This window comes from Pelophylax lessonae (assembly GCF_965119305.1).
Source record: "Pelophylax lessonae genome assembly, chromosome: 2".
Lineage (NCBI taxonomy): Eukaryota > Metazoa > Chordata > Amphibia > Anura > Ranidae > Pelophylax > Pelophylax lessonae.
The window spans coordinates 661,284,111-661,303,974 of NC_138769.1; the positions used below are offsets into that span (position 1 = coordinate 661,284,111).

The following is a 19,864-nucleotide window of genomic DNA, read 5'->3' on the forward strand; positions in this document are numbered from 1 at the left end:
GGTAGCGCATTGGCCTTTTTTCCATCATTCAGTTAAAATTGACTTCAAACCCTTATGGTTCCTGTTGAGATCAAATTGCATCACTACATTGTTTGTTTTTTTTTTTTTTTTTTTTTTTACATGTATATTTTTATTATTATTTTTATGCATCTTCCATAGGCCAACGAGTCCATAATAACTAAAACAACAGTGACCGTTCCAAACAACGGAGGTGTTATTGAAGCCGTGTCAACCATTGAGACTGTACCATACTATACACGTAGCCGTAAGACTGGTGAGTCTGTGTTTGTATATAGATATATAATTGCACTGCTCACAAAAATTAAACAAAAACTTTTTAATCAGAGTATAGCATCAAGTCAATAACTCTCTGGATATTGATCTGCTCAATCAAGTAGCAGATAGTGTATCAGTTTCAGCTGCTTTGGTGTTAATGACATTAAAAGGTGCACTAGATGGGTAACAATGAGATGACCCTCCAAAACAGGAGTGGTTTTACAGGTGGAGGCCGCTGAAATTTTTTTTCCCCCCTACTCTTTTCTGACTGTTTTTCACTAGTTTTGCATTTGGCTAGGGTCAGTGTCACTACTGGTAGCATGAGGAGATACCTGGACCCTATAGAGGTTGCATAGACAGTCCAACTCCTCCAGGATGGCACATCAATACGTGCCATTGCCAGAAGCTTTGCTGTGTTTCCCAGCACAGTCTCAAGAGCATGGAGGAGATTCCAGGAGACACGCAGTAACTCTAGGAGAGCTGGACAGGGCCGTAGAAGGTCCTTAATTCATCAGCAGAACTGGTATCTGCTCCTTTGTGCAAGGAGGAATAGGATGAGCACTGCCAGAGCCCTAAAAATTACCTCCAGCAGGCCACTGGTGTTAATGTCTGTCTCTATCCAAACAATCAGAAACAGACTTCATGAGGGTGGCCTGAGGTCCCGGCAGTCCTCTTGTGGGCCCTGTGCTCACTGCCTGGCACTGTGCAGTTTGATTGTCATTTGCCTTTGAACACTGGAATTGGCAGGTCCACCACTGATGCTCAGTGCTTTTCACAGATGAGAGCAGGTTCACCCTGAGCACATGTGACAGAAGTGAAAGGGTCTGGAGAAGCCGTGGCGATCATTGTGCTGCCTGTAACCTCGTTCAGCATGACCGGTTTGGTTGTGGGTCAGTGATGGTCTGGGGAGGCATATTCATGGAGGGAGACAGACCTCTGCAGGCTGGACAATGGCACCCTGACTTCCATTAGGTATTGGGATAATATCTTTGGACCCATTATCAGACCCTACGCTGGTGCAGTGGGTCCTGGGTTCCTTCTGGTGCATGACAATGCCCAGCCTCATGTGGTGAGAGTAATGCAGCCAGTTCCTGGAGGAAGAAGAAATTGATACCATTAAATGGCCCCCGTGCTCACCTGACCTAAATCCAATAGAACACCTCTGGGAGATTGTTTCGGTCCATCTGACGCCGCCAGGTTGCATCTCAATCTGTTCAGGAGCTCAGTGATGCCCTGGTCTAGATCTGGAGGAAATACCCCAGGACACCATCCGTCTCATTAAGAGCATGCTTGAGGTCAGGCATGCATACAAGCACAATGGGGGCCATACAAACTGAGTACCATTTTGAGTTGCTGCGATAAAATTTCAGCAAAATAGACTAGCCTACTGCATCATTTTTTCATTTTCAGGGTGTATTTGAATGGAACCCTCTATAGGTTGATAATTTTCATTTCCAGCAAACTATGTGACATCCTCTTAGTTCCTAACTGATTACCCAATCCAAATCAGTATAGCTATCCAGCATGATATTTTGTGTTCTCAAAGTGTTTAATTTTTTTGAGCTGTCTATATATATTTTGTGTGTGGGTATATGAGTGCGCACACGCGCAGTGTGTTTTTTTTTTTTTTTTTTTTTTTTTATATTCACCTCCCTTTGATACATACATACATACATGGGTTTTAATAACGGTCATTCCTTCTATCAGCTCAACTGCAGCCATGGAGTAGTGATTCTAGTTTGATGAGACCAATTCTTGAAAGAAATGAAGCTGACAGCTGTAGGACTCCACAGCATCAAGGAATAAGACTTCATGAGTTTGTCTCAAAAACAGTGAGTGAAATATATATATCAACATAAACTTTTAATTCCCATGTTCTGCCTTTCCTGTCCATACAACTTCATTTTCGCATCTCAGGTAATAAAACCAGAATCGTGTGTCCCCTGTGGAAAGCGAATCAAATTTGGGAAATTGTCCTTGAAGTGTCGGGACTGCCGAGTTGTGGCCCATCCAGAGTGTCGGGAGCGATGTCCTCTTCCATGCATCCCGACGTCAGGGAACACTCCAGTTCGCATTGGAGAGGTAGAACCTTTTCAAAAATTTGCAATGTCTGTTTTCAGCACTGTCTGCTTTAAACTAGGCAATGTCAACATATCACTTTTTGTTAATTAAACATGATTGTGCCTAATTCTCCTTTCCTGTCAACAATAACTTTTTCGAATGAGTTTTGTGGATTTTACAGGTGATTTAAACCTCATCAGTTCACTAACCAGTTTCCTGTGTTTGTAGGGCACTCTTGCTGACTTTGCTCCTCCAACGTCTCCAATGATACCTCCAGTAGTTGTTCACTGTGTCAGTGAAATTGAGCAGCGGGGACTTCATGAGGTAAGGTGTGCTTTGTAGGCGCATTGAAAGGCAACTGTGTGTGCTTTTAATTTCTATGAGCAGCACACTTTTTAGCATTTCCAGTTGTTTTTTACACAACTACTTGTTTCTTTTGTCAGTCAGTATGTGTTTGGAGCTGTGCACCCACAAGGCTGTCAACAAAATACCTATGTGGGCTAACCCTTCTCTTGCACATGTTTATGCTATAGTGCGCCCTTGTGATTGAGGCCTTAACCACTTAAGCCCCGGAGGATTTGGCTGCTAAACGACCAGGGGGTATTTTGCGATTCGGCACTGCGTGACTTTAACGGACAATTGCGCGGTCGTGCGACGCTGTACCTAAACGAATTTGATGTCCTTTTTTTCCCACAAACAGAGCTTTCTTTTGGTGGTATTTGATCACCTGTGCGATTTCTTTTTTTTTTTTTTTTCTCGGCGGACAGATCGGACCCTTGACTGACATTTTTGACACTTTTGGGGTTACCAGTGACATTTCTACAGTAATCAGTGCTATACATATGCACTGTTACTGTAAAAATACACTGGTAGTGAAGGGGTTAGCTTTGAGGGAGGGGCTGTGTGTGTCCCTAGGGGCGTGATTCTTACTGTGATTGGCTGTGGCTTGAGCTGTAGGGACACTGATCAACGGTTCTACATTGTAGAACCGTGTGATCAGTGTTTTTACACAGAGGAGAATGACAGGTGGCTTGTTTACACAAGCCGCCTGACTTTCTCCCCCGACGATCGCCGAGTGACTGGCGGATATCGGGTCCGCCGGTCACACGCGCGGGGGGGGGGTCCGTGACCGCGCGGGAGCACACCTCTGCGCGCTCGCTCCCCAGAGCCTCACAGGCTAGCGACGCAGACCTACGTCGCTCTGCCTGTGAGGGCCTGACTGCCGCAGTAAATATACTGTGAGCAGTCGGCAAGCGGTTAAAGGATAAGTTCACTTAAATGCACATTTTTTTTTTTTTTTTTTTTTTTTGGAGCCTGTAAAGCTTAGCACCAACGATCAGCAGATACACTGACAGGAAGAATCAGTGAACTACCATGGTGCTCCACACCACCATGGTAGTTCATTGAGAACTACAAGCCAACAGCCACAAGAGATGTTGAATTGTAGTTTATTCTCACAGAGCTGTGTAAATGACAGACCGCGCCAATTTAAAAATGGGACAGCTAGTACGGTGCACTTATCAGATAGGGGCAAATCAGAAAAACATCCCATATAGAACTCCTTCAGATCCGCAAATTCAGGGAGAGCTGGGGCAGATACTAGCAAGCCAATCTTGTTTGTCTCATGTCCTCTGTGCAGGAAACAATCTACAGTACGGTGCACTTATTGGGCAGCGGCTTCAGCATTTGGAATATGTTACATGCTCCCAAAGGTGAGCTTATCCTTAAGGCTCCATTCACACTTGTGCAACTTGTCATGCACGACATGACACCCATTCATGTATGCACGACTTAACAAGCCTGAATAGAGCCTTAAAGTGATTGTAAAGACGTGTGTGTGTGTGGTTTTTTTTTTTTTTTTTTTTAACTTCCTATTAAAAAGAAAACGAGTTAGGCCTCTTTCACACTAGTGCGACTTGTCCTGCGATTTTGGACCGCAAATTCGCATGACAAGTCGTTTTCCATTATTTTCAATGAGCCCCATTCATATCTGTGCGTTTTGAAGTCGCACCGACTTCAAAGTAGTTCCTGCAATACTTTGGCACGATTTTAATGCGTTTTGAGGTATATAGCCATAGCTTTCAAAATTGCGGCAAAGTCGTGTCAAAATTGCGTCGCATAAGTGTGAAAGGGGCCTTATACTTAACTGCTCTGTTGCAGTGGTTTTGCACAGAGTAGCCCAGATCCTCCTCTTCTCGGGTCCTTTTTCTGTGGTGATGGCCCCTCCTACTCCTCCTGTTCAGTGCCCCCAAAGCAAAAGTAGCTTGCAGTGGGGGCATCCGAGCTGAGTCACATCTGTCCATTCAGACACGGACTCCCAGCCCCACCCCCTCTCCCCCTGATTGGTTAGCTGACTTTGGCTGAGACCCAATAAATCGGGATGGAGAATCGCGGATGGCTGAGACACTTGTGGATATTGCTGGACCGAGAGGGACCTCAGGTAAGTGTGATGGGGGGGGGGGGGGGCTGCTGCACAAAGAATGCTTTTTATCCTAATGCATTAAGATAAAAAAAAAAAAACACATTCTGCCTTTACAACTCCTTTTAAGAGAATTAATCTCCCTTTGCTGTACTCCGTTTTTAAAATTTCTGGTTGCATTGTTTCATGCATTCGTTTTTTTTGAGTCACTGACCTGAAGCAAATATATGTTGATCTAGAGGCTGGCTGTTTTGAACAATTAAGGGCCATTAACACTTTTTACTTTGCAGTAACAAATGAAAAGTGGTGTGTTGCTGTGCCATTACTGTTGAATGGCACCCCAACACACCCACGCAGTGGAAGTAGGTGTGAGTAGTGGTAGGCTGCTTTTAACATAACACACATCGCACAATACTGTTGCATGATAACAGTTGATGGACCCTAATTCTGTAATTTATTGGAGAAAAGTATTCAGCATGCATCTAGTTTGCTCTTATGTCCTCTGACAGTCGCCGCCCACTCATTCAGTCTTCACCAATGGGTATTGACCTCTTATCCATAGGAGCAAGCTAGGCATAAGACTTGTTAAAAACAAAGTAATTTACATAGACACACCTATGGGGGCTGTCCCACTGGTCCAATACCCCCCTGCTATCAGCCATCCCAGCTCAGTTTGTCTTCTCCCTAGTTAGGAGTAAGATAGGCTCAGCCTTTCTTCTGTTTTATGATTTTCTTTTCTGCAAATGTTTTTTTCTTTGCATTACTAGCTGTTTATTTGTCAGCGTTTAGTTAGTCGGATCTTTGGATGACGACGGCGTTGCGGAGCTGGGAGTCACACTGGTCGTCCTGGTGTTCCAGGAAAGAGGGCCTTACGGAATCCCAGCCCGCCATCGAGCGTTTAGCAGGCTATGCGTACGCCCTGGCCTCGCAAACGATCTGTCCCTGTCAGGGATTAAAAGCCCGCGAGTTGGCCACCAAGCTTGGACGTCTCAACCCCGGTACCGTGCGTTGCTAGCGTCCTGCGTTTTTGGCTGAAGGCACCACCACCACCGCCTGGGGTGGGAGGCTTCCCGTCGATGAGAGGCACCCACTCCATCGGGTACGGTAACTACATTCTGTGTGGGGCCTCTGTCTGGGGATGTCAGTCTGATGTGTCTGTGGTATCCCCTCATGTCTGTGCGTTCAGGGCACACCTTACTCCTGGTCCCTGCGGGGGCTCTACCGTGTCTCAGACGCTATGTGGGGGTCCCTATCCTGAGTGACACCTTTTTGTGGTGTGTTTGGGTGCAGACATGTGCGGCGGCCCGCTGCGGGTTAAAAAAAACGCGCGTCCGCCATTTTCGGTGTGGGCAGCTTGCTTGGCTTCGCTATGGGCACTTCTGCAGCGGTGTGTAATGTATTTTGGCGCCTTCGGGCGCCATCTTGTGTGTGGCAACGTGTTTCTTTGGTGCACATGACGGCGGCCATCTTTCCAGAGCCTCCTATCACTTTCTATGGGCAACCATCTTCCCTTAGCCTGAGTCCTGTTCAGCCTCCTGCGGTGACATCACTTCCTTTTTCATGCAGAGGAGATCGTCAGGCAAGCGTGGTAACACTTGTGGGGGTCTGTCTGCTGTTTTGTGGGGAATATCTCTGGCTATCAGCTTTATTCCTGCCTGCGGGGTCTATCAGTATAGTCCTTGATAGCGGTGTACTGCGGTGGGATTGCCGTGCTATTTTAAAGGGCCAGCACCATAAAAATAATTTCTTTATGGAGTCCCAGGACAGCAAATTTCTCCCAGCTTGGATGGATGATTCAGGCTCCTGAATCTTCTGCACTGACTGCTGCACTTGCGACTTTCCCTCAAATCTTCATTTCACCCCAGATCGGTTGCAAGATCTTCGTCGGGCGGTTCTGGATTTTCTCGCCCAGAGGGTGATAGTCCGGTGCCGCATCGTTACAGATTTCGGGGGTTTTACTCTAATCTGTTCACTGTGCCCAGAAAGGAGGGCAAGGTGCATCCAATTCTGGACTTAAAAGCTCTGAACCGATTCGTGCGCGTTCAGAAATTCCACATGGAATCACTCCATTCAGTAGTAGCCTCCCTGAGCCCGGGAGATTTCCTGGCTTCCATCGACATCAAGGATGCGTATTTACACATCCCCATATTCGAAGGTCATCAGAGGTACCTCCGATTCGCAATAGCGGAGGAACATTATCAGTTTGTGGCGTTACCTTTCGGTCTCACTTCGGCTCCAAGGGTGTTTACCAAGTGTTGGCTCCTGTTTTGGGCCTGTTATGGGCACAGGGCATTGCGATCTTGGGATATCTGGACGATCTCCTGTTAAGGTTGAGTGCCAGTCAGAGCCTGCTGCGCAATCTATACACTACGGTTCAGACGCTTCAGGAGTTCGGATGGACCATCAACGTTCAGAAGTCGACTTTGTCTCCTTCGGTTCGTATCCCCTATTTGGTGGATGGTTCTGGACTTAGCCTAAGCGAAGGTGTTTCTGCCAGAGGACAAGCTCTGGACCCTGCAGGACAAGGTCAGGTCCCTCGGGGACAAGGAGTCCTCGTCTCTGACCTGTATGCGGTCCCTGGGGTTAATGGTGTCAGCCTTCGAGGCGATACCGTTTGCACAGTTTCACACGCGGTCTCTCCAAGCAGAGATACTGGCCAGATGGGACAGGTGTCCTCAGTCCTTGGATCTGAGGGTGTGTCTGAGTCACCAAACCAGAGTGGATCTTCTGTGGTGGCTCCAGTCCCCGGTCGTAGCAGAGGGGGAAATCCTTCCGGCCGTTGCTGTGGACGGTGATTACCACGGATGCCAGCCTGTCGGGCTGGGGTGGTGTTCTGGGCAACCTGTCCAGGGCACTTGGTCGGTGGAGGAATCCTCCCTGCCGATAAACCATCTTGGAATTGAGAGCGATCAGGCTGTGCCTGCTCTATTGGTCGGATCGTCTTCAGGGTCGTCCTGTATGGGTGCAGACGGACAATGCCACTGCGGTGGCTTACATCAATCACCAAGAGGGCACCAGGAGTGCCCGGGCGGCCCAGGAAGTGACCAGAATTCTCTCTTGGGCCGAGACTCATGTCCCGGCGATTTCGGCAGTTCACATTCCGGGTGTGGAGAACTGGCAGGCTGATTTATCTGAGCCGCCAGACCCTGGACCAGGGGGAATGGTCCCTGCACCCGGAGGTGTTTCAAATGCTGTGTGCGAGATGGGGATCCCCGGATGTGGATCTTTTCGCGTCCCGGCTAAACAAGGTGGGAAGGTTCATGGCAAGAAAGAGCGATCCTCTGGCAGACGCCTCGGATGCGCTGGTGGTGCCTTGGCACCGATATCGTCTGATATATGCCTTCCCTCCCGATTCAGCTGTTGTCCTGGTTCCTTCACAGGTTGGTCTCTGAACCGAAGTTGGTGATTCTGGTGGCCCCGGACTGGCCGTGCCGGTTTTGGTACGCGGACATCATTCAACTGGCCACCGAGCCTCCATGGCGGCTGCCGGTACGAGATGATCTACTGTCTCAGGGACCGATCTACCATCCTGCTTTACATTTGCTGGCTTTAACGGCATGGCTGTTGAAAGCCAGGTCTTGAGAGACAGGGGTCTCCCTCCCGAGGTCATTCCTACTCTGCTCAAGGCTAGGAAGGCCTCATCCGGTAAGATCAATTACCGTACCTGGAATGCTTATTTTGCCTGGTGTGAATCCAGGGGCTTCCTTCCTCGCTCATACTCGGTGGCGAGGGTGCTAGCCTTCCTACAATCTGGTGTGGACCAGCTCCTTGCGTTGACCACGATTAAGGGACAGTTTTCTGCACTTACTGTCCTTTTCCAGCGCCCCTTGGCGTCTAAACTCTTTGATTCGCACCTTTATTCAAGGTGTGCGTCATTTGGCCCCTCTTCGGAGGGTGCCCTTACCGCCTTGGGACTTTAACTTGGTTCTGTTCGTTTTGCAACGTCCTCCCTTTGAGAACATCAGGGAAATTTCTTTGCCTCTGCTGTCAAAGGTTGCTTTTCTAGTGGCGACCACTTTTGCCCGCAGAGTGTCGTAGTTGGCGGCCCTGTCTTGCCGCTCCCCTTACCTGGTGGTTCATAGGGATAAGGTGGTCTTGCGACCGAACCAGTCCTTCCTTCCTAAGGTGGTTTCTGATTTTCACCTTAATGAGGACATTGTTTTGCCTTCGCTTTGTGCGAATCCTAAACATCCTAAGGAGTTTGCCTTACGTTCCTTGGATGTCTGGGCGATCAGGGTTTACCTGTCGTCCACTGAATCCTTTCGAAAGTCGGATTCTTTTTGTCCTTCCTGAGGGACCTCGGAAGGATATGGCTGCGTCTGTGGCGACCATCTCCAAATGGATCAGACAGACGATTGTACAGGCCTATTCCAGTAGGGAACGGGTGCCGCCCTTCCCTGTCAAGGCGCACTCTACCGGAGTGGTGAGTGCGTCCTGGGCCTTCTGACATCAGGCTTTGGTGGCCCAGGTGTGCAAGGCTGCGACTTGGTCGTCAGTGCACACCTTTTCCAAATTTTATAAACTTGATGTTCTGGCATCAGCTGATGCCTCCTTTTGGCCGCAAAGTTCTCTGTGCGGCAGTACCTTGAGGGGACCCTGGTTTTGCGGGTCCCTGACTGTTGGGGTTGTTTGTTCCCCCTTGTTTGCTTGCTTTCCTGGGTTATTGCTCCAGTTGAGCTTTTCTGTTACCCAGAGACTTTTTACCTTTCTGTTCAAGTAAGGTTCCTTTCTCTGACGAGGGTGCTGCGTTGCCTTTGTTACGTTTCCCACCCCTCATGTCTACACTGCTTTGGGACATCCCATTGGTGAAGACTGAATGAGTGGCCGGCGACTGTCAGAGGACGTAAGAGAAAACGTAATTTTTGTAAAATCTTACTGTAAAATTCCTTTCTCTGAGTCCTCTGACAGTCGCCGCCCCTCTTTTAGGGTTCTTAGGACTTAACTGCTTGCTACCAAACTGAGTTGGGATGGCTGATAGCAGGGGGGTATTGGACCAGTGGGACAGCCCCCATAGGTGTGTCTATGTAAATTACTTTGTTTTTAACAAGTCTTATGCCTAGCTTTCTCCTAATGGATAGGAGGTCAATACCCATTGGTGAAGACTGAATGAGTGGGCGACTGTCAAAGGACTCAGAGAAAGGAATTTTACAAAAATTCATTTTTTTCTGAAGGTAAGTAGCAATGAAGGCAGCTGAAGTGGTGAGCTAGAGAGGATCACTGAAGGAAGTTTTCTACAATAAAAACAAGTATAATATCATGGATGTCCTTTTCATTCTTCCAGTGCAAAACTGATGATTTTAGGTGAAGGTTGTCTGCAAACATTTGACTTAAGTCATGTATTAATTTGGTATTGTATTAATTTGGTATTGTACAGGTATTGGTGATCCACGTTGGGTAGTAGCTTAAGTGTCATGTTTTGTGTGTGTTTGAACGGCTTATATTTGTATAATACAAACAACCCATTTTTGGATTTTTTTTTTTTTTTTTTTCTACCCTCTCCCCTTCCTAGACTGGTCTATACAGAATTTCTGGCTGTGATCGTACAGTTAAAGATTTAAAGGAGAAGTTTCTGAGAGGGAAGAGTGTTCCTTTACTCAGTAAAGTGGATGACATTCATGCAGTCTGTGGTTTTCTCAAAGACTTCCTGCGCAACTTGAAGGAACCATTGCTTACTTTCCGTCTCAATAAAACCTTCATGAATGCAGCTGGTGAGTATTTTTCTGCCAACTTAATCTTTATAACCATTTTATTTAGGGTTAGTCGCACAGAGTTTGCGGTCTGTTAAAGTTGTAGTAAATCCACTTTACATCTTTTACCTACAGGTAAGCCTGTAATAAGGCTTACCTGTAGGTACTGAGAATATCTTCTAAACTTTCACTGTTAGGAGATATTCCGAGTGCATGCAGCCAGTGACTTCCACAGGGTGTGTACTCTAAAGGCCTGGCATACGCTGTAAACGGTGGCGCTCCATGCCCCAAACGACTCATGTAGCCAGAGGCCGCAAATCCAGAACGAAGACTGGGTGAAGATGAAAATCCTCTGAGCGGTCATAGCGCAATGCTGGAGGGCTTCGTTTTAAAGCGGAGTTCCGGCCACAAAATTGAAATAGTCGATTTTGGGCCATCCGCTTGCTTTTCGTCACCTGAAAAATAAATGGATAGTCACGATTTTTTTTTTTTTTTTTATTGAAGAAAAATATACTCGCCTTCTACTTCCTCCCTCTGCGGGCGTGGCCCATGCCGTCCCATCCGGTTTGTGACGATTCCTGGTAGCTGAACGTCATCGCTCCCAGGAATCAATTGCGCCTTCACCAGCCCTGCTCGTCACTTCTGGTGCGGCGCCGCATTCCCTGCTAAACAGCTTCTGGGCATGCCCAGAAGCTGTGGAGGAATGCGGCGTCGCACCGGAAGTGACGAGCGGGCCGGTGCAGGCGCATTCTGGGAGAAGGACGCAGAAGAGCATCGCGCTGGCTTCAGCTGCCCACATCCGAGATGGCAACGCTGGAGTAGAAATTTTAAAGGTAAGTATTTCTTAAAGTTAAGTGCGACCCGGGACAGTACAGAGGCTATCCATTGTGGAATGTACTAGCCCTGACTGTCCGGGGGGTATTTTTATTGAAAACTATTTTTCTCTGTCACTCATTGACAGACGCAGGACTGATATCTTGATATCTGTAGGGTTATACTGCCCCCTACAGGAGTAGGACACTAGGCAGGAAAAAAGTTCTGGCCACACCTATGGGCAGTCCCAGGGGGGGTATATCCTCTCTCTCTCCCTCCCTGCATAGGATGTCAGTTTTTTTTCTGCCTAGTCAGGAGTAAGGACCTAAGTTCCTTGCTGGGATCTCTGGTCCTGGCAACCTTTTTTAGATCTTTTTTTAGTTAGCCTTTTTCTCCAGTTGTTCCTGTGAGATCTTCAAGCAATTATGCCGGATCTGGGCGACGGGCTGGATGTTGAGATCCAGTGGTCACCCCAGCCGGCCTACGAGCACTGGGTCGGCTGCGACATAGTCCCGCTGGACGGGGACTGGCCCGCGGGTTAAACGTCCCGAGTTGCATACGACCGATCAATGGCCGAGTCACAGCGTCTCCTTTGGCCGACACCCCCCTCCCCACTGGGCGGAGAGGGGTTTTGTCTGGAGTGGCGCCCGCTCTGTTCCGGTATGGGCCCCTCCCTGGGAAGGTCGGACCCACACTAATCTGGGTTCCCCCTCTGTTCCCCTGTGCACCCTCCCCCTGTGGTGTCCCCCTCCCTTCCTCCCTACGGGGGGGGGGGGCTGTGTGTGTGTGTGGGGTGGCTAGCCGTTCATGCAAGCCGCTAAGGGGGTGGGGGGGTCCCGAGTGCGGACGGCTGTTGTGCGGGGGGCTTCCTCCCTGGCTTCCCAGGGCCTACCTGCCGATCGATCGTTTGTTAGTAGATGTGGGGACCCCCCCTTCCCACCGCAGCGTGCGGGGCTGCCATTTGTTTGGAGTCCCTAATGTGGCTCATGGGGGCGGCCATCTTGGTACACCCAGCTCGTTTTGTTTGCAGAGCTGGGCAGCTGTGGGAGTTACTGAGGGCGTGTGAGGGGGCGGAGCCCCTCCCTAGACCCGGGAAGGTTGCTCCACAGGACTTCCTTGTCATGTAGAAAACGCTGAGAGCAGTCCTGTTGGACTCTGGTGCATCGTGTGGTTAGCCTTTTGGGGGTCTCTCTCTCTGCGGGGGTCTCGAGGTACGCTGTCTCATTGAGGGGCGCTGTAGCGCTGGGTGACATTTCTAAAAGAAAAAAAGTTATTTTTTATTTATTTTTTTTTTTTTTTCAATTTTGTCATACTTTGCTGACGGGTTCCCCTGGTTTTACCATGGACCCTGCTGCACATGTGACCACCTGATCCCCCTCGAGGTGGCCGCAGGGCCCTCTGATTCTCCGCTCACCATTAATGCGCTTCGGCGGTCCTGGATTCATTTGTGTCCCGGGTGGAGGTGGCCTGTCAGGGACGGGGGGGCTAAAAAGCGACCCCCCCCCCCCCCCACCCCTGTCTTGTCTGATGCCTCAGATTCTGATCCTGAGCCAGTCACTGCTGCTGCGGGTTCCTCCTCTGGGGCTGCTGTCTCGCGCCCCGTCTCCTGATAGTGAGGATGACCTCTCTGCCTCCCCATAGCGCAAGACAAGGCACTAGTGGACGCACTGATTGTGTCTGACCGGGAGACCCTAAAACTGGAGGTTGCACCTGCGGATGCAGCTCATACGGAAGTTGCCTTTGGCACTTGCAAGCCCTCCAGGGTGGCAAAGGTGTTTCCCTTTCCCAAATGCTTTGATGATATCCTTAAGGAGTGGGTCCGTCCAAAACGACCCCCAGGGATGCCCAAATGGATTGCTAGGCGCTACCCGTTTGAAGAGTCCCTCCTTAAAAAATGGACGGTGCCACCTTCGGTGAATCCGCCGGTTTCCTACCATTACTCTGGTTTCTCAGACGTTGACGGAAAGGGCCAAGCTGTTACGCCATGATCTGGAGGGGAGAAGTCTCCCCCCCCCCCCCCCCCCTGCCGTGTCGGAGTTGCTGGAGCAAATGGTGCAGTGGCTACAGTTTGTGACGCTGCACTGGACGCTGCTCCATTGCTGGGGCGTGTGTCGATCTCGATGGTGGTCCTCCGGCGCATGCTATAGTTGAAGTGCTGGTCGGAGGATCAGGCTTCCAAAAAAGCCTTGACTGATCTCCCTTTTCAGGGGGATCGCCTGTTTGGTGCTACCTTGGATGAGATTATCAAGGATCTCACTGAGGCAAGAGCACCTTTCTACCACAGGCTAATAAGGGTAAGGAACCTAGTCGCAGACGGGGACCTTCCTTTTCAGCTCACAAGAAGTTTTTTCGCTCTTCTGGGGCGGGCGACAAGGCGAAGCCCCCCCCCCCCCCCCGGGGGGTTTCAAGAGACCCTGGTCTGGTAAGCAAAAATACGGTCCTTCCAGACCTGAGGATAAGACCGCTTCAGCCTGAAGGTGCGCCCCCACCCATATCAGGTGTCTTCGCCGGTTCCCGGACCCGTGGCTCTCCAGGATTCAAGGTCATACTGGCGGGTTACAAGATCGAGTTTCGATCGCTTCCACCGGTGCGGTTCTTCCCTTCCAATATGCGACTACCCCGAATCGCCTAACGGCTCTGTTGGGGGCAGGACTTGATGCAACAAGGAGTGGAGTCCATTCGCACAGTGGTGGCCTCCCTGCATCAGGGGGATTTTCTGGCGTCCATAGACCATAGACATCAAGGATGCCTATCTTCATGTTCCCATTTACGCAGGACACCAGCGGTTTCTGCGCTTTGCTGTGGGAAAGGACCATTATCAGTTTGTGGCGTTACCCTTTGGTCTCGCTTCTGCTCCCTGGGTTTTCACAAAGGTTTTGGCCCCAGTTCTAGTGCCGTTGCGGCTGCGGGGCATATCGGTCCTGGGCTACCTGGACGACCTCCTCCTCGATACGGAGCCTCCGCAGGCTCAGTTTCATACGCGGACTCTCCAAAAGGAGATTCTTCTCAAATGGAACCGGAATCCCGATTCCCTGAACAATCGGATCCGGCTGAGCAAGCGGACCAGGGAGTCTCTGGCTGCTCAGGGGCTCTGGTCCCTGGAAGAATCCAGGTGGCCGATAAATGTGTTGGAACTGAGAGCGATCAGGTTTTGCCTGGTTCACTGGATCGAGCATCTTCGGGGCTACCCGGTTCGGATTCAGACGGACAATGCCACGGCCGTGGCTTATGTCCATCACCAGGGGGGCGCCAAGAGTGTTCTGGCAGCCGTAGAAGTGGCCGGCATTCTTCATTGGGCGGAACGGTTTGTTCCGGCTCTTTCCGCAGTTCACACTCCGGGCATGGAAAATTGGCAGGCGGACTTTCTCAGCCGTCAGACCTTGGATCAAGGGGAATGTTCTCTTCATCCAGAGGTGTTTTCACCAGTTGTGCCTTCATTGGGGCACCCCGGACGTGGATCTGTTGGCGTCTCGGCTCAACAGGAAGGTGCAAAGGTTTGCAGCCTGCTCCCGCGATCCTCGGGCGGACGCCGCAGACGCGCTGGTTGCTCTTCGCAGGATTGAGGCGGAGGGAATTCCAGTCATCTTTGTGGCTCCAACTGGCCTTGTTGGGCCTGGTACGCTGACTTGGTCAGGCTGGTCGCGGACGCTCCTTGGCGACTTCCTCTCAGGGAGGATCTGCTGTCTCAGGGACCGATCTTCCATCCTGCTTTACGATCGCTGGCTTTGATGGCTTGGCTGTTGAGAGCCAGGTCCTGAAGGACAGGGGTTTGTTTCAGTTATTCCTACTCTGATTAAAGCGACGAAAGCGACTTCCAGAAAGATCTATCATCGCACATGAAAGTCTTATATCGCGTGGTGTGAGTCCCTTGGGGTTCCTCCACGTTCTTACTCTGTGGCTCGGATATTGGCCTTCCTGCAACAGGGGGTTGAGCAGAAGCTGGCCTTGAGCACTATCAAGGGTCAGGTTTCACCATTGGCAATCTTCTTCCAGAGGCCACTGGCTACTCATTCTTTGGTGCGGAACTTCATCCAGGGGGTGCGGCACATGGTTCCTCCGGTGCGGCGCCCTTGCCGCCCTGGGATCTTAATTTGGTGTTGTCGGTTCTCCAGAAAACTCCCTTTGAAAATATTAGGGAGATTCCCTTGCTTACCTTATCCCAGAAGGTGGCCTTTTTGGTGGCTATCACTTGTGCACGCAGGGTGTCGGAACTGGCTGCGTTGTCCTGTCCCCCCTATCTGGTGGTTCATGGGGATAAGGTGGTTCTTCATCCGAATCCATCCTTCCTAAGGTAGTTTCCGACTTTCACTTGAATGAGGATATTGTTACCTTCCCTGTGTCCTAAGCCCAGTCATCCTCGGGAGTTTGCGTTACACTCCTTGGATGTGGTTCGGGCGATCAGGGTGTACTTGGCTACTACTGACTCTTTTCGTAAGGCTGATTCACTTTTTGTGATCACGGATGGCCCTAGAAAGGGGTTGCCTGCGTCTGCCGCGACTATCTCCAGATGGATTAGACAGACGGTGGTGCAGGCTTATTCTATTAAGGGTCGGGTTCCTCCGTTCCCTGTTAAGGCGCACTCTACTCGGGCTCTTAGTGCTTCCTGGGCCTTCCGCCATCAGGCGTCGGTGCTTCAGGTTGGCAAGGCGGCTACCTGGTCGTCGGTTCATACCTTTACAAAATTTTATAAGGTTGATGTGCTGGCATCGGCGGATGCCTCTTTTGGCCGCAAGGTTTTGCAGGCCGCTGTTTGAGGGGACCTTTGGTCTACCTCGGGGGGTTCTGTTTTTTCAGGTGGGTCTCATCTGCTTGGTTCAATGAGTCCTCTGTTCTTCTGGTTGGCTCTGTTTTGGCCTTCTGGATTGGATTTTATTTCTATTATCCCACCCCTCATTTATGGCACTGCTTTGGGACGTCCCTACGGATATCAAGATATCAGTCCTGCATCTGTCAATGAGCGACAGAGAAAACTGGATTTTTGACTTACCGTGAAATCCTTTTCTCTTAAGCTCATTGACAGACGCAGTACCCGCCCCTCTATTTTGAGCTGGGTTGGTACGAGTCTTGACACTGCTTTGTTACATAACTGACATCCTATACAGGGAGAGAGAGGATATACCCCCTGGGACTGCCCATAGGTGTGGCCAGAACTTTTTTCCTGCCTAGTGTCCTACTCCTGTAGGGGGCAGTATAACCCTACGGATATCAAGATATCAGTCCTGCGTCTGTCAATGAGCTTAAGAGAAAAGGATTTTACGGTAAGTCAAAAATCCAGTTTTTGTGGCCTGAACTCCGCTTTAAGGGAAGTCTTTTTTTATAATGTGATGTATACTAGCACATTTTAACATTGCCTTGCAGAGGATTTTTATTTTATTTATTTCTTCTTAAACTGTGGCTTACTACTGCTTTAAAGAGTTTCTAAAAATGGTTTGAAGATACCAGACCTGCTAGATAGCACTGTTCTAAGGGTTTTTTTTTTTATTACTCCCTTTTCCAGAAATTTCAGACGATGATAATAGCATTGCTGCGATTTATCAAGCAGTTGATGAGCTTCCTGCAGCCAACAGAGATACTTTAGCCTTCTTAATGATACATCTCCAAAGGTTAGTACAAATGCACATTTTTAGATCTGTCTTGATACTCCTATTTCTCTTACTGTATGTATTTATGTAACTATCTGTGCTTTGCAGAGTGGCTGAGAGTCCAGACTGTAAGATGGATGTGACCAATCTGGCTAGGGTGTTTGGACCCACTCTGGTGGGTCATGCAGTCCCTGATCCTGACCACATGACAATCCTACAAGATACAAAACGACAGCCAAAGGTATATCTCAAAGAACGGTAGCCTAGCAGAAGTGCATTGTATTTTCTGTGAGCATGTGTTTGGAGCCGATTTGTGAATTTCTAATTTTACAGACTTCCTTATTTTTGTCCTATTAAAATTGTTTTAGTCGTCTTTAAATAGTAGCAAAAAGGCGCACAGGAAAGGTTGTGTGGGTATTACAAATATACCTAACCTGTCTCGGCTTCAGTGTGTAGCAGGAATTGTTGAGCTAACATGAAAGGGAGCATATATGTGCGGGGACCTGAGCAGACATTTTTTAGGGTGGTGGCTTTCTAAATTGGAGTGTAGAGGTGGGTGAAGAAAACGATCACCCCCCCCCCCCTCTTAAAATCACATTTCTCTTTCGCTCATTGACAGACGCAGTCCTCTTGATTGATATCAAATTGGGTTATACTGCCCTCTACAGGAGTAGGACACTAGGCAGAAGGAAAACGTTCTGGCCACACCTTAGGGGCAGTCCCAGAGGGTATATCCTCCCTCTCTCTGCTACAGGATGTTAGTTTTTTTTTTTTTTTGTCTAGTCAGGAGTAAGGACCTAGTTCCTTGCTGGGATCTTTGGTCCTGGCAAGATTATTTTAGAAAATTTTTTTTTTTTTTTTAGGCAGCTTTTTTCTCCAGTGTTCCTGTGAGATCTTCAAGCAATTATGCTGGAGCTGGGCGACGGGCTGGATGTTAAGATCCAGTGGTCACCCCAGTCAGCCTACGAGCGCGTGCAGGCCCTAGCTCCGCGCTGGGTCGGCCGCGACATAGTCCCAATGGACGGGGACTGGCCCTGCGAGTTAAACGTCTCGCTGGGACGCCGACGACCAGTTGGAAACTGAGTCGCGGCGTCCGTATTGGTCAACAGCCCCCCCACTTCGGTGGAGGGGGTGCCCGCCGGTTCCGGTATGGTGAGTAGTATGTTCCCCCTCTCCCCTGTCGTGTTTTGGGAATAGACACGGGCCCCCCTGTGGATGGTCGAACCCTTTTTCCCTCCTCTATCCTATAGCATGTGTCACAGATCTCCCTCTTGAGTGTGATTTGGTGAATAAGAACCAGGAGGCTTGGTTTGGGAGCTGACTATCGGAAGTCACTGTATGAGTGGGCACTGTAAAGGGACCATGACTGAAGTCGGGGGCTGGCATTACTGTTTAGGATGGCCATGTAAGAGGGTGATATGATCCTACCTTATACATAAGGTTGCAGTTGCCTGGACTACCGCCATCCTCCCGCAGGCCGCACAGGCCGATGCCTGTCTTCCGCAGGCCGCGCGGTGTAGCAGGCCGCTGCCATCTTTCCACAGGGGCCGCTGCCATCCCTCCCGCAGGTCGCGCGGGGCCACCATCATGGCGTAGCCTCGTGTCTACGGCATGGGGGCGGCCATTTTGGAGATGACCAGCTACCTCGGAGTAGCAGGGGAAGCGCCGGAAGGCGTGTAAAGGGGTGGAGCCGCCTCCTTTACCCGGGAAAACGATCCAAAAGACTTCCTGTCTGTAAAGGACAGCGCTGAGAGCAGTTTGGTAGAAGCTTCTGTGCATCAGGTGGTGAGCCCTTGGGGTCTCTCTCTCTCTCTCTCTCTCTCTCTCTCTCTCTCTCTCTCTCTGTGGGGGTCCGAAGCAGGTAACACTGAGGGGCGCTGTTGCGCTGGGGGATTAAAAAAAAAAAAAGTTTTTTTTCTTTGCAATTTTTTTTTTCTTTGCTGGCAAGTGTCTTGGATTAAGCATGGACCCTGCCACACATGTATCCCCACCTGATCCCCTCGAGGTGGCCGCAGGACCCTCCAGTGCCCCACTTATGATCGATGCATTATCAGCAGTTTTGGAGTATTTGGTATCCCGGGTGGAGGTGGCCTGTCCGGGACGGGGGGCAAGAAAGCGACCCCCGCCTACCCCTATTTCATCTGACACTTAAGATACGGATTCTGAGCTTGTCACTGCAGCTGCAGGTCCCTCTTCTGGGGCTGCTGTCTCGGGTACGGTCTCCTCAGACAGTGAGGAGGACGTTTCTGCCTCCGCCATAGCACAAGAAGCAGCATTGGTGGACGCACTAGTTGTGTCTGTCCGGGAAACCTTAAGTCTTGAGGTTACACCGGCAGAGGTAGCTGATACTGAAATTCCTTTTGGTACTAGCAAAGCCTACCAAAATGGCGAAGGTTTTTCCCTTGCCCAAATGTTTTGGTAATCTAATTAAAGATGAATGGGGTCGTCCGAAACGAACCCCTGCTATTTCCAAACGCATTGCTAGGCGCTATCCGTTTGAGGAATCCCTCCTTAAAAAATGGACGGTACCACCAGTGGTGGACTAACCGATTTCCAGACTAAATAAAGCCACTGTTATTCCGTTGGAGGACGCTCCGTCCTTTAGGGATCCGGTGGATCGTAAAGTAGAAGCGGAATCCCGCTCCATTTTTTCCCTGATAGGGTCAACCTTTAGGCCAGTGGTTGCCATTGGTTTAGTTTCACAAACATTGACAGAATGGACCAAATTGTTACGCCGCTACCTAAAGGGGAGAAGTATCCCCCCCCGGCAGTATCCGATTTGATGGAGCAGATTATACAAGGACTACAGTTCATCTGTGACGCCGCCCTGGACGCCACTCCCTTGTTAGGGCGTGCAGCGCTTTCAGCAGTGGTCCTCAGACGCGTGTTGTGGTTAAAGTGCTGGTCGGCGGATCAAGGTTCCAAAAAAGCTTTGGCTAATCTCCCTTTTCAAGGGGATCACCTGTTTGGGGCCACCTTGGATGAGATTATAAAGGATCTCACTGGGGGCACAGCCTCCTCTCCAT

At 49.8% G+C, this 19,864-nt stretch overlaps 1 protein-coding gene across 1 annotated transcript in view; it reads left to right on the forward strand.

The window, feature by feature from the left end:
• The window catches only part of RACGAP1 (Rac GTPase activating protein 1), a gene marked incomplete at its 5' end in the record, with an annotated part of 59,548 nt that overhangs the window by 16,410 nt on the left and 23,274 nt on the right, over positions 1–19,864 (forward strand). The window contains 7 exons of the mRNA XM_082248535.1: positions 160–274; positions 1,984–2,108; positions 2,194–2,358; positions 2,566–2,661; positions 10,266–10,464; positions 16,754–16,859; positions 16,947–17,079. Coding sequence (XP_082104661.1) covers positions 160–274; positions 1,984–2,108; positions 2,194–2,358; positions 2,566–2,661; positions 10,266–10,464; positions 16,754–16,859; positions 16,947–17,079 — 939 coding nt within the window. The remainder of the gene's footprint in view (positions 1–159; positions 275–1,983; positions 2,109–2,193; positions 2,359–2,565; positions 2,662–10,265; positions 10,465–16,753; positions 16,860–16,946; positions 17,080–19,864) is intronic.